Genomic DNA, 14,942 nt, shown 5'->3' with positions numbered 1-14,942 from the left:
TCAAAATATGAACATGTTAAGAACACTTTTAAAACTCAAAAAGTTGAGAACATCCAAAGGCTTCAAAAATTTTTTATAAAAAAACGTGTCTTCATTTTAAGAAGTTCTATATGAGAATTTTCTCAAAACACTTTTAATGTGAATTTTATTCAAATAACACTATCTTACACCCCTTGTTGGGGATATCAATTTATAGAACAGTTTGTAAAAGTTTTTTGAAAAATTAAACTATTTTTGAATATCAAACACAGTGTGTGACCAAATTAAAAAATTAAAAGAAGTTCCTCTCCTAAAATAAGCACCCATCTCAAAACACAAAATTGTATAAACACGTTTCTTTTAATAATAACATCCGAAATATTTGAAGCCTTCGGATGTTCTTAACTTTTTGAGCACCCATCCCATAAACAAAAGTGATTTAATTAAGGTAAAAAACTATTTTTTTTGGCCTTCACAGAACCCACAAAACACTCTCGATTTTGAAAATTAAAAAGCGACCCCCGTCATACTCACACTTACAACCAAGAAAAAGAGTACACATTCTTTTTTTATAAGAACAAACTATGTAAGAACATAAGGCTCCTATGGCCAAAATGTTAGGAACAGGTTAAGAACATTCGAAGGCTTTGAAGACTCTAAAACATCCGGTTTCTTACGAAAAAGGAATAATGAAAATATTCACAAAGTAGCAAAAATAAGAACATGTTATGAACATTTTTAGGCTGAAAAATCAAAAAATTAAGAACATCCAAAAGCTTCAAAAAATTCAACGATCCCCAGATATTTCCAGTTCTAAATTCTAGAAAAAATTCTATGCAGAGAAGATCATTTTTAGAAAGTCAACCTCCTTTTATTTTAACGAAACGCCCAAAATATTAAATTGAGAACCGCCAAACAAGCCCACACAAACAGGAAGACTCAGCTATCAAAAAAAAGTATAAACAACCACCCCCGATCTTCCTTTTTACTAAATTACCCACAAATCTAAGAATTTTTTTCCTTTTTCTCCATCATTAAAACAAGCCAACATGGAGGCGTATATTTAACCACGCGTATTACAATACAAACGAACGAAATGACATGAATACCAATTACGGAGGTCATCACATCATTATGGTACACATTTTTTTATAAGAACATCCAAAAGTTTTGAAACCTTCGGATGTTCTTAACTTTTTGAGTTTTAGGCCTAAAATTATTCTTAACATATTCTTAATTTTCACTTGGTGAGTATTTTGTGTGTAATCTTTCTAAGAAATCGGATGTTTTAGAGTCCCCAAAGCCTTAAAATGTTCTTAACTTGTTCTTAACTTGTTCTTGACTTATTCTTAACATTTTGGCAATCGAAGCCTTATGTTCTTACATAGTTTGTTCTTACAAAAAAGTGCAAACCTATTCTAAAGAACACCTGTCTCGCTGTACTCATTTACAATAATATTCAAGATTTCCTGGGAAAGGAGTTAGTAGCTCCATACTCTTCAACCAGAACTTACACCACCCAATAAATAAGAAGCTACTCAGTGAGAGAATGGTATTTAGGACACAGTTTACATTTGGTTTGAATTTCGTGCCAAAAAAGCCGTTGATAAGGTTAGCAAAACAGATTCACGCATTTTCAATCAAGACAGCATATCACATGATTTCAACAATTGTTAAACAACCAATAGAATTCTGCGCCAGGATCCTGTATCTTCATTAATACTCGGCCAACTAACTGTCTTTTCTATGTTTTTTTTCCGTTAAGTCTGGTGCTACACGGGTCAAAGTTCACTCAAAATTATCTTGACAACATACTACTTACAATTGCATCTACTTTTTACTTATACTTTAACGTTCTGGTTGCAAATATTTAGGAACAGACTTTATAAGCTAACGCTTGGAGGAAAAGGTTTTCTCTCTTTTTGAAGGTATTTCACTGAAATACATTTTTACAAACTGAAAAACCCCCAAACCAGAGGGTCCAACCACAGATATCTAATATAAAACAATAGATGAAGCTGCAACGTCCCTGGATGAAAAAAATTTTTACGCCATCTTTAAGAATCAAAGACCATTCCCAAACGGCACACAACGTCAAAAAAAACGTCCATGTGACATTAATAACGTCCAAATAACGTTATTTGAACATTAAAACAACGCTGTGTGTCAGCTGGGTTTCTCTCTTCCATGCTGGTTGTTTATTATGATTAAAGGTTTTATTTTTACATAAGTGATTCCGTTTCATATCAGACACATATTTCATATCAGCACAGTGTCTACCTATTGTTACATTATGCTGAAATATGCAAAAAAAAATGTTTTTCTTTTCCTCTTTCTGATAAATCTTGCTCCAAATCCGTGTTAATCTAATGTGAAAAAGCTTGTGAACTAAAAAAATTGACGAGTAAGCAAAAGATATCACTCTTATTTAAAAACAAAACCTTTAAATTTGTAACCGCCGGAACTGACCCGTGTTCAAATTTTTGCAAATAAAACGCATGATTTAGCTTACACCTCCACTAGCTTGGGAAAAACATAAAAGTCCCATCTAGTGTTTCATATAAGATATCTGTGATATGAACCTGATGATGGTATAAACACCGAAAAGCTTCCAGAAAAATAAAAATTGTTACATGAATTTTTAAATTTTTGTTTTAATCCAATATAACATGACATCCTTTGACACAAGAAATCTGTAACTATCCCAGCTGGCACACAACGTTATTTCAACGTTCATTTAACGTTATATGGACGTAGTGAACGTTATTTAAACGTTGAAACAACGTTGTGCGCCAGCTAGGATATATCCATTTTTTTTATATTAAGCTTACAAACGATCTTGAGCCAAATTCCATGTCTGTGCAATTAATTGTAAAGTCAGTCTCAACCAAAAAGATTCCTCTTGTGTGGTCCCCCTCTCTCTCTCTTTAAGATATTTATTGCAATGTCATTAGAGAGGATTAAAAAGTTGTTTCGATATCGCGGTCAAACGTTTCCAGTTTCCAGTCCGATTAATTCATTGCTCTTTCTAAAACATATCCTTAGACTGCTAGAAGGAATAACTTTGAAAATCCTGTGCGAAGATTTCTTGTACAATCATGGTCGTAATATTTGAGAAAAAAAGGTAAAATCCACCGGGAAGTTGGAAAGCACAATCGATTTGTATAAGTGCTCTAAAGTAGGTTGGAAGGGTAGAGTTTTAACTCTGAGTTTTAACATGAGACTTAAGATCCTAAAGTTCAAAAATGGTCCAATAAGGCTCATAATATAGCCTGGAGGCCTATAAACCAGAGCCAAATTAAAATATCCTATTTAATTTGAGAGATGGCCCAAAATCGACTTTCTCGCCCGAACTCCAAATTTCAAAAAACGCAGAAATACGCTGAATTCTCAATATATTTCGACCATGGTTGTACATAGAGAGATTTCAAAACTTTTTCATCCTTAAAAGTTATGCAATACTTTCTTCTTTTTTTTTTCAGCAATTTATCTTCGCCTATAAACTACAAATATTCCATCAAGACTACGAGGAAACATTTTCAAATTAGGATTATCGTCTCATAAAAGTACACGTTTTTTATAAGAACATCCAATAGAATAGAGCCTTCAGATGTTCTTAACAGGTTCTTATTTGTAGCATTTTTTGAGATTTGTTATCCATTTTCCTTAGAAAACAGGTGTTTTAGATTCCACAAAGCCTTAAAATGTTCTTAACTTGTTCTTGATAATTTGGCCAGCGAAGCCTTACGTTCTTATATAGTTTGTTCTTATAAAAAACGTGTAATTGATTTAATAAAGCTTGGGTTTTATCCAACAAGCTATAGCCGAATCTCATGTAGGTTTTGAAGACACTTTTTTCCTATGCAACCCATATGGTTTTCATACAAACGCTTGATTTGAAATGAGATCTACCACAAGAATTCGAAAAATTTAAAACGAGAAAATAAAAGAGTGATCAATGAAATCCGTCTTTCGAAATGTGCGGCGCAAATTTGAAGGTTTCACTTTTCTTGTCGAAGATTCACCTCAAGCCTCATACTTGAAACTCAATTTTTTATCCTTTCTTAATGACGCTCATACTGAATGTAGCATTTCATCCAATTAAGAAATTCCTCATAATTTGCAATTTGTAATACTGTAAATCATTAGAATAATTTTTGGGTCAGTTCTTTGACCTTCCCAAAGTCTCTCTGAAGGTTGTAAAAAATGTAACTATTATAAGGGTCACGACCCCCCCCCCCCCCCATTGAATCTTGATGGATAAGGTAATTGTTCATAAATAACCGATTTGTCTGTAGGGGTAACTTTTTCGCAAACAGTACCGAGTTAATGTATTTGTTTTTTTCTGCAATAGAGACGGTAAGGTTCTAATTTGGCTAGATCCTGACCAACTGAGGATGACGGTAAATGAGCACTTTTACCGTCCTGGATTATTCCAAACCTCTTCAGTCACTTTGCTGTCTCAAAAGTGCAAATACATAAACTCACTATTTAGTCTCTCTACGGGTCGGTTTTCGGAGGTCCAGCCAGTACATACCAAACATAAACCGATTAATTAATGTTCCATTGGTAAGAAATTGGTTTTCTTCTAGGGTTAGAAAGATATGTAAAACTTTGTGGGTTTCATAATATAAACTGAAAAGTCGGTCTCTTTAGGGGTGAATACGTTCAAATTATTGCGGGTTTTAAGTTATTAAGATTTAATTGGTTTGCACGCAATTTCGAGTAAGTTATGTCATTGTTTAATAAGATTATTTCAAAAGGACTTGTACAAGCTGAATAGCAGCATGGGAGGTCTTTATAGGTGAACGTCTTTCCCAGCTGGCACACAGCGTTGTTTAAACGTTTAACTAACGTTCACAACGTCCATATAACGTTAGATGAACGTTGAAACAACGTTATGTGTGCCAGCTGGGTTTATTAATTACTTTTCTTTGGAGATACTAACCAGCTGACACACAACGTTGTTTCAACGTTGTTTCAACGTTCATCTAACGTTATATGAACGTTGTGAACGTTAGATGGACGTTGAAACAACGTTGTGTGTCAGCTGGGTATTCCAAAAAAGCCGTACACGTTTTCTTATAAGAACAAACTATATAAGAACATAAGTCTTCGATGGTCAAAATGATAAGAACAATTTAAGAACATCTTAATGCTTTGTGGACTCTAAAACACCCAATTTCTTAGAAAAATGGCCAAAAATACCCACAAAATGGCGATAATAAGAACATGTTAAGAACATTTTTATGCTTAAATCTGAAAAAAATTAAGAACATCTACAGGCTTCAAAGTTTTTGGATGTTCTTATAAAAAAACGTGTAACATAAGAGGTGAAGGATATATTGTCCAGGGGTATTATGAAAAAAAGAAAGTGAAAACCCGTAATGTTCATGAGGTAAATTTACAATCTCCAAGGAGAACTTACGTTTCAAGGGAGGTCAATTTGATACACGTTTTTTTTTTATAAGAACATCCAAAAGTTTTGAAGCCTTGGGATGTTCTTAACTTTTTGAGTTTTAAGCAAATAAATGTTTACACCGTGTTATTATTTTCGCCATTTTTTGACTATTTTTGTCCATTTTCCTATGAAATTCGTTGAGTTAGCAAAGCCTTAAAATGTTCTAAACTTGTTCTTAACATTTTGGCCATCGAAGCCTTATGTTCGTTCTTATATAGTTTGTTCTTGTAAAAAATAACGTGTAATTGTCCAGGGGTAAAACACATGTCCAGATGGTGAAAATCTAGGTGCCCAGGGGTAGACCATCGAAGAGCTCCTTTCAAAAGCTATAAAGTGAAATAAAACGTTTATCTAAATTTTTTCTTTTGAAAATCAACTGAACATTTAATTACGTAGTGGTGTGGTGGTTATCGCTCTTGACTCCTGCCTGGGAGGTCCGAGTTCGATTCCCGCTGTAGTACTACGGTTCACTTGGCAAGTGAACACACCTTCGCCCAGGTCAACTCATACCATGTGAGGGGAACTGAGTACCACTACTCTGATACAAGAGTGTTATAGTGTCATCACTATAAATCATTGTATCTGTGTCTCGCGTCCACAGAACCAGCGGTGTCTGGGCGGCGCTAAGCGTTCCGACTTGAAGAAGGAGGAATTCCTACTTCGTAAGGAGTAGAACCCATTCCCCCAATGGGTAGGGCTCATATCATCATATCTTTTAATTTCGAATAAATATCGAATGAAAGAAACAAAAAATTACCTTATCGGGGAAAATTTCGTCGGGGAAAAGTGACGAAATTTTGGTCAAGTGAAGAATATTTTTCCCCGACGAAAATTTTTCCCGGTCTTAATGCGTTTACCAACTACCAGCAAGTGACGAATATTTTTCCCCGGCAAAAATTTCCCCAACGAAGTTTTCCCCGATAAGGTACCTTGCAGTCATGAGACAAATGATAAGACGTGAGTCCATGGATGCTTCAGGATTGTCCAGATCTGTGGTCACTTCAAACCCTCCCGATCCTTTCAAATAACCAAGCATAGGATTCAATTCTTTTGCGATGGTTGACGCATGGCTGATATGAATTTTCGTTTGATCTAGAGAGAAAAACAGTTGAGTTTGATTATGGTTAGTCAATCAAGCGCTATCATGTCTCACTTTGAATTTAGAAATTGTCACCTAACACGTTTTATTTATAAAAACATCCAATTTTTGAATCCTTGTTCTTAACTTTTTATATAAATGTTCTCATTTTCAGCATTTTGTGACGATTTTTGTCCATTTTCAAAGAAATCGGGTGTTTTTGAATCCACAAAGCCTTAAAATGTTCTTAAATTGTTAACATTTTAGCCATAGAAGCCTTATGTTCTTACATAGTTTGTTCTTATAAAAAAACGTGTATATTAGCTTTGTCAAGTTTATTTTTATCTGCAACGGAGGTTATTTTTTGATCTTTTCCTAGATTCTGATTGACTAAGGACGACAGTAGATTTTGCGGGTCAAAACTACGGGTTATTCCATATCGCGACAACAACTCCACTGTTTTGAAAAATGCAAATACATAAACTCGTTTTTGTGTATGTTCATTTTAGCATCTTTCGACATTTGATTCTCCAAGTTTAACACGCTCAATCTAATGACCTATAATTACAGTTATCAAGTTATTTAAGAATATAGCTTCATAAATCTATATGGTATATATTTCGTACCTGCAATAGATTGTAACCAGCTCATATAATTTGGAAGTATTGTATAACCTCTAACACCACTCTTTGTCGAGGCTGGAAAAACGAAAAAGGTTTTAATGAGAAATATATTTTCATGTACGAACTTACAATACCGGCCATAATATTTGAGAAAATAGGGAAATTCCAACGAAATCCTATAGCCACAATTGATTTGAAAGCGCTCTAACTTAGGTTGGAAGGGTAGAGTTTTAACATGAGACTTTAGACTTACAACCTTAACGAGTTCTGAGGATCCAAAAGTTCAAAAACTAGGATGAATAGGGCTCAGAATATGGCCTAGTCTTTAAACCCCACCCAAATTGAAATATGCGATTAAATCTAGTAAATAGCCCAAAGCAAAAGCCACTTTCTCGCCCGAACTTTGAAAGGCTAAAAACGAGAATTCAATCAAAATTCTCAATATATTTTGACACCATCTTATAGATAGATAGAGTCAATATCTTATGTGGATAGTAATATAGGACTTTTAGACAGTCTTTCGTTTGTTATCATGGAGATTCACAACCAGGAGCTTTTTCGGCTATCTATAATTTGAACGGAACCTTGGAAGAAGTGGAAATTGGAACCGGGAACCCTGGTTTGGGCTGACTGAAGTTAAAGGGATGTTCTATTCCGTTGGAAATTTACCTTTAAGTGGAATATCCATAAGAGCCTCGTTTTCAGTAATATCTCCAGCCTCAAATTCATCCACCACTTCAAGGACCGGCTTACACTGGGAGTTTGATAACGCTAAAACCTGTAAGCACAAAGATAAAATGTTATCAAAGTTAATTTTCATTCAATAAGCATAACTGCAACATCGTTTAACACAAGTAGCATTTGAAAATTTTTCCATCTTATATTAAATGACGCTCTTTTAGAAATCATAAAGTATACGATACATATCATAGTTATCGGAAGCTTGCGAGCACAATATTCGAGAAATATTCGAGAGAAATATTTCCATAGTTGTACGAGCAAATGTCTGATAACTGCATTATCGGTGACCCAAAAAACGCACTTTTTGTGTTGAAAAAAAAAGCGCAGGGCACTTTTGTAGCAAAGAGACGTTAGATAGCTGCAATGCAACATCTTTTCGTCAATTTTTATTTTGTACATGTAAAATACATACTAGTAGGGGGCCAAGCCTTGGCTCCCGTGACATCTTTTCTACGGCCTAGCCATTTTTAGTCTATTCCAAAGAACGGTATATTACGAGATGTTTTTGAGAGGGAGGACGCGGATAAGGCCCGGGAAGACTTTTTATGATCAAAATAGTGACGCCATAGGCAAAACTGCAAGGGAAATAAGGGGCAGAGAAATAGCTGATTTTAAAGAGTCAAAACAAACAAAAATGATTGGTACCATCTGAAAGGGGATGAGCTAGAGTTTTTACAAGATACTTCACTAATTAGTCATTTGAAGTGATAGAGATGACGCGTTCTTTAGAAAAAGTAATAAGATTCTTTTATTACATCTTAACGACCAACCAAATCAAATAAGAGCTTGTAAAAACTCCCTCTGAAAGAGCATGAAATTCTGAGCGAAAAAATGTATTACAACGACTCTCTGACTAAAACATGCAAAGAAATACATGGTCGTAGAAAAGATGTCACGGAACCCCAGGCTTGGCCCCCTACTATACAAGATATATTGTACTATTTTTAATCAATCAGATTGCAGATATTTTTTGGATCGCCGATAAGACAAGTTTCTTAAAGTAATCGTCCTATTTCAAAAGGAGGCCCCTTTCATAGGCGTAGAGAGATACCCTGTAAAATTTATGGATGAGAGCGGTTTTTACGAAACTGTAATTATTGTCTTTGTTTTATCAAAAGATAATATGTCATAAACGTCTGCACTCCCTCACAAATTTTGCAGGGTATCTCGATACGCCTATGCCTTTGTGATTTGCTTGTCTCGAGAAAAGCGAATCGAGAAAAGCGAATCGAGAAAAATTCTTCAGACTGCAAGGACCTCTGTCAAAGCAATTATCGCAGAAAGGGAAGATTTTGAGATTTTACTTTAGAGAATCTTTGCACTTCAAAAAATAATTTTGGGTGGTGTACACCCTTTCGAGCAGTCTGTTTCCTATCTTCGTTTAGAATTGAATTGTTATCACTTATATATAGTTACCTCGTAATAAAGCCCTGGGTACTTGTTAAGAACTTGTTCGATAACAATCAAGTATTTGCAAAGTGTAGACCAAGCTTTATTAACAGCCTGTCTTGTTCCATTCGTAACTTGTGCGCGTGCTAGCACCTAAAAAAACAATATGAAAAGTTTTCTATCATTTGTGAGGAGCTGTAATACTCGGATTGCAGAATTATATCAATGCAGTCGAAACATGTGATTACTCGAAAAAGATCACGTGATTTTATTCCCATGTTACTTGGTTTACACTTACAGCTGATAACTTTATTAGTGTCAATAAATTGGAACCAATCAGAAATAAATGTCATGTAACAATGCACATAAAATTTTCGAGTAAACGCATGATTTGTCTTCAGACTTTAATTTTGCCACCTGTGTATTATAATTATGGATTTTTCATCATCGTCATCTTTCGACTTACGTCGGAAAATTTGCGTAGCCTTCCTTCCACAATACCCGATCTTGCATGACTGTCTTTATTTCCTCAATCTCGAGAACTGTTTCCCTCTTCAGAGTATTCAGGAAAGGTTAACTTCCTTAATCTTACTAGACCTGTTGGTGACCAGAAAAGAAGTCGGGATATTATTTCTTCTTTTGCTCGAAAACAGTGGCCTGCAAACTGAAGTCTTCTATTGGATGGATTTTTAGCTATTTGACTCAGCCCCCCTCCACTTTTTTGCAAAGCAAAATAAAAAATTTCTCTTCATCTGATTAGAAACAAAGCAATTTATTTCGGTTGTAAAGAGTACTCGATGTCAACAAAAAGTCGAAGAGCTGTATCAATATCATAATTTTATTTGTCAGTAAAAAGTTACACTACTGTCAGCAAAGATTTATTATACACTGGATAAACGACTCATAAAACGATGGAGAGCGATCATTGTATTTTCATTGTTTCAGAAAACAATTGATGTTCTAGCTTTGTCCGCAAAGGACAACTGTCATGGCGGCTCGAAGATGTCTAATTTTTAAAAATGTTTATCAGTCTTACTTTTAAAAAGTTCTCTAGCTCTTTCTTTTTGTACATTTGCAGAAAAAAAGTTTGAAAGTAAGGCTAGCATTCCGAGCTGGATACATTTGTGAAATCTAATGTGAGAAAATCACCATTAGACAAGAAATTCAGACAAAATGCTTATAGTGACACAAAGTTTTCAATTGGAAATATCTTTCCAAGACTGTCCCCAGAAGAGACTAAATTAACATATATAAGACTTGAGTAACTTGGCTCCACTGTGGTATGAAAATCCTTTGGAGGCACGTGGTGGCAAAGTGGTTTTTTTGAGGTTGAAGTTTGAAAATTTCCGGTGTCAACATTAAATTTCTTATACACAACAGCAACACGTCTTTTGCATCTTTCTCACAGCTTGAAACGTCATAACGACTTATAATTAGCAATTAAGTGGAAGAATCTGACTCTCACAGGAAAGTTTTAAGTCTCTTTTGGGAATTGGATGAGTGATTTTCGATAAGAAATGCAATAAAAATGCTTCGAAAAATCATTTAATGAGGGAAGGAGAGTGAACAATAATATCATTACTGCGGACATAGCTAGTACACGAGAAATCGGCAAAAATCTGTTACTTGTATATCCAGTGTATAATAAATCCTTGCTGTCAGTTTCACGCTGAACGATTGTCAAGTGTCTTCACCTAAGTAATTATTTTTTTCTTTTCTGTGCGCGTGCCAATAAAAACGTTAGAACCTTTCTAAAAGGGGACAGATGGACACTTAAATTAGTGTACACGTTTTGTTTTTTATAAGAACGTCAAAAATTTTCGAAGCCTTCGGATGTTCTTAGTTTTTTGGATTTGAAGCTTAAAAATGTTCTTAAAATGTTCTTATTTTCGGCATTTTTTGAGCATTTTGATGTAATTTCTTTATAAGAAAATCCATGGTTTTAAGTCTCCAAAGCCTTAGTATGTTCTTAGAATGTTCTTAAATTTTTGGGCCTCGCAGCCTTATGTTCTTATATAGTTTGTTCTTATAAAAAAAAAGGTGTAATTATACTCTTTTGTTTTAAACAAACAAACAAACTTAACAGTGTTCTTTCAGAAAATCAGAACAAAAAGGAAGCTGTTTTAGCCAAATAAGACAGGTCAAAATCGAAACTTTTCCGGCCCGTCGGCGCAAACCATGGTTGTGCCTCCTTAGTCACTATATTTTTGTTGGTCCCCTCACTTTCAAAATCGTGGCGCGGGACCTGTGAATGGCTTTGATATCGCCAGCCTCGTTCCCGTGTATCATAGAGAGTTTATAAATACCTTTTATCATCCTTCCTTTATAAGATCAATTTTTCACGAAACAATCCATCGTTCTTGGTGATAGTCTTTAAACTAGCTTCCACTTTTTTTGCCTTCGGTGTATTTCACAATTATTGAGGAAAAATCTTACCTGCAAGACTAGCTTATCTTTCCATTGACACACGCTGACGTCAATCTTTCCGTTTCTCACATATACACCACCCTGCCAATAACTGAGCGTTTCCGAACCAGGCCGCGCGACAGTGCAAGCGGAAATAATACTAAGGAACAGGTAAGGCGCCAGCCTCGTTCCCGTGTATCATAGAGAGTTTATAAATACCTTTTATCATCCTTCCTTTATAAGATCAATTTTTCACGAAACAATCCATCGTTCTTGGTGATAGTCTTTAAACTAGCTTCCACTTTTTTTGCCTTCGGTGTAATTCACAATTATTGAGGAAAAATCTTACCTGCAAGACTAGCTTATCTTTCCATTGACACACGCTGACGTCAATCTTTCCGTTTCTCACATATACACCACCCTGCCAATAACTGAGCGTTTCCGAACCAGGCCGCGCGACAGTGCAAGCGGAAATAATACTAAGGAACAGGTAAGGCGGAACAGCGGAAACGAAGCGATAATCCCATCCAATTTGAATGTGGGTTGGCGGACATTTTGGAAGCCAAGCGTTCACCTGAGGAAAAATACAGAGGAAAAAGCAATAAAAATAAGTAAGTAAGTGTGTCTACGAACGCAGTCGGAGGCGACCCGAAGGCTTCTCTTTCGATAACTATCTACCCGATTGAACCCACAGCCTTGCGCACCGTAGCCGAACACAAGGCTAGATCGATAGAACAAAAAATGATAATACTGTAAGAAGCACAACGTTCTTATCCAAACGGCAACGTTTGGTGTATGTTGCAAGATGTGTGAATACTGGGTAAGGCTACATGCATATTGAAAAGGTGTCCTCAATCTATTGGCAGCTCTATTTGCAATATTCCAACAGGGGGCGTTTCCTAGGAACATTTTCTTTTCATAATAAAGTATTTGTTTATTATTGTCGAAAGTTGCTCACAAATAAAAGTCAGTAAAACCATTCCAACATATTGATATAGTAGACTCTCTCTAATTCGATTTTCAAGGATCAAAAACTTTTCTTCAAATTAGTGAAGAGTTCGAATTACAAAGAGCATTTTAGGCGAGTTTCTAGGCTGAGGGGACCAATTTCTTTGTTCAAATTACAGAAAGATTCAATGATTAGAGGTTCGAATTAGAGAGAGTTAACTGTATGCATTATATGACCAAAGATCCTAAATTTCAAAGAAATCAGAGCTCAATCAGAGCTTTATCAAGGAATCTTTACCTGTTGTAATAAACTTGAAACAATCCCATAATGCATCGCTTTTTTAGAAAAATCAAAAACTCCGATAAGGTCTATTTGGATACGTTAAGGCCATTAGCTTGAAACTTTCAGTGTAAATACACCCCTAAACCTTAAATCAATCCAAACTCCTTACCTGAGGGATAACTGGAAGCAACCCTTGCAAAGGCATGAAAAATCTTTTGAATACAGAAAAGTTTTTCATGTTGGGTAGAATGAGTTCAACATCATAATTGGCGTTTGGTGCACCCTCGATGAGGAAAAGCATTCGACGTAATTCGGTAACCAACATCTCCATCTGGTCCATTGGAATTTTCAGTTTCTGAAGAAAAGAACAAAAGCTTTAGAAGGACAACGTATACTGAGTATCGTTCTACACGTTCTTTTTTTATAAGAACATCCAAAATTTTTGAAGTCTTCCGGATGTTCTTAACTTTTTGAGCTTCAAGCCTAAAAATATTCTCAACATGTTCTAATTTTGACCATTTTGTAAGTATTTTTGGCTATTTTCCCCTAAGAAAAAGGGTGTTTAGAGTCCCCAAAGCCTTTAAAAATGTTTTGAACTTGTTCTTAACATTTTGATCATCGAATCCTTATGTTCTTATATAGTTTGTTCTTATAAAAAAACGTGTACATTTACAATTTTAGTTTTGCTAAACTCAGCTGGAAGTGCTTCGGATTCAAACCATTGTGGTGCAAGGCTGTGATCGAAACCTTCACACTACCAATCAGCAGGATGTTAGTGAGACAGTGATCGTACTACCAATGTTTAAGTTCGGATAACAGAAATAATCAAATTATAGAGTTTTGAATTAGAGAGCGTTGACTATATTTTCTCTTCATAAAGAGATTTTTAAGAACCTTTCTATGATAAAGTTTTTAAGTAAAATATTAGGGCACTAGACAATTTTTATAAGAATAAACTATATAAGAGCATTAAGCTTCTATTGCTAAATCAGTAAGAACAAGTTAGGAACATTTCATACTATTTCTTAGGAAATTGCATAAAAGTATACCCACAAAATGGTGAATAAAAACATATTGAGAACATCTTTAAGCTTTAAACTCAAAACGTTAAGAGCATCCGTAGGCTTTCTGGATATTTTTATTAAAAAATTATTTAAAGATTGAAATGGTTAAGATTCAAGAACATTTCAAGAACATTTTGGGGATAAAACTCTAAAATTTAAGAGCATTCAAAAATTTTGGATATCCTTATAAAAAAATCATGTAGAGATTGAAATGGTTAAGATTCAAGAACATTTTAGGCTTTAAAAACTTTAAAGTTTAAGAGCATTCACTCTCGTGATTTATGAGATCGGTTGAGAAATCAACTATATCCACTTTTTCTTTGTCGTTTTTTGTGAGCTTTATCGACTTTTATCGACTTTGAAATTTCGTCAAATTTTTTTAGGTCAAGGGTTTTTGCCTATGACGTCAGTTTTTGGGGTCCTAAAAAAGTTTCCTAAGCCTTAGCAGAAACACCCCCTCGCGAAAAACTCTTTAATTTTTTTTTCAAATTGACCAGGTTTGGCTGCGTCGCATAAAAGAAGTCACGGATCCTAAGGGTTTGTCCCCTATTAAATGCTTTCTACTAAAACCTCGGTCAAAATATATTGAGAATTTTGATTAATTCCTCGTTTTTAGCATTTTAAAGTTCGGGCGAGAAAGTCACTTTTTAGCCTATACTAGACGTCACCCACGTTTTTTCTACGCAATTAACGTCTATTTCACTTTGTGACTTTTTCGAATGTTTGGAGTTGGAGCCCAGGTGTTCGGGATCCAAACATTCGATTTTTTTACGTCACTTTTAACTTTTGAAGCCCTTGCAGTAGCAAAAACATCGAATTTGCGTCAAAACACTTGAAAGGCTTCTATTTTTCGAAAATCGTCAAAGTGGAACTTTACTAAGAAACGAGATGAAAAATCCCGGTTTTTAGTGAGGTGCTCGCTAGCTGCTTTTGGGTTAATTGATAAATTTACTCGAGTATTTTAATTCGG

At 35.0% G+C, this 14,942-nt stretch overlaps 1 protein-coding gene across 1 annotated transcript in view; it reads right to left on the bottom strand.

Moving 5' to 3' along the window:
* The window catches only part of LOC136813264 (uncharacterized), a 45,122-nt gene that overhangs the window by 13,610 nt on the left and 16,570 nt on the right, over positions 1-14,942 (bottom strand). Inside the window, exons 10-15 of the mRNA XM_067069775.1 lie at positions 13,078-13,263; positions 12,027-12,251; positions 9,299-9,424; positions 7,811-7,919; positions 7,145-7,216; positions 6,370-6,532 (exon numbers count right to left, since the gene is read on the bottom strand). Coding sequence (XP_066925876.1) covers positions 6,370-6,532; positions 7,145-7,216; positions 7,811-7,919; positions 9,299-9,424; positions 12,027-12,251; positions 13,078-13,263 — 881 coding nt within the window. The remainder of the gene's footprint in view (positions 1-6,369; positions 6,533-7,144; positions 7,217-7,810; positions 7,920-9,298; positions 9,425-12,026; positions 12,252-13,077; positions 13,264-14,942) is intronic.

Source organism: Clytia hemisphaerica, unplaced genomic scaffold (genome assembly GCF_902728285.1).
Source record: "Clytia hemisphaerica strain Z4C2 unplaced genomic scaffold, Clytia hemisphaerica genome assembly, whole genome shotgun sequence".
Classification (NCBI taxonomy): domain Eukaryota; kingdom Metazoa; phylum Cnidaria; class Hydrozoa; order Leptothecata; family Clytiidae; genus Clytia; species Clytia hemisphaerica.
This window is presented reverse-complemented; position numbering and strand designations above follow the sequence as displayed.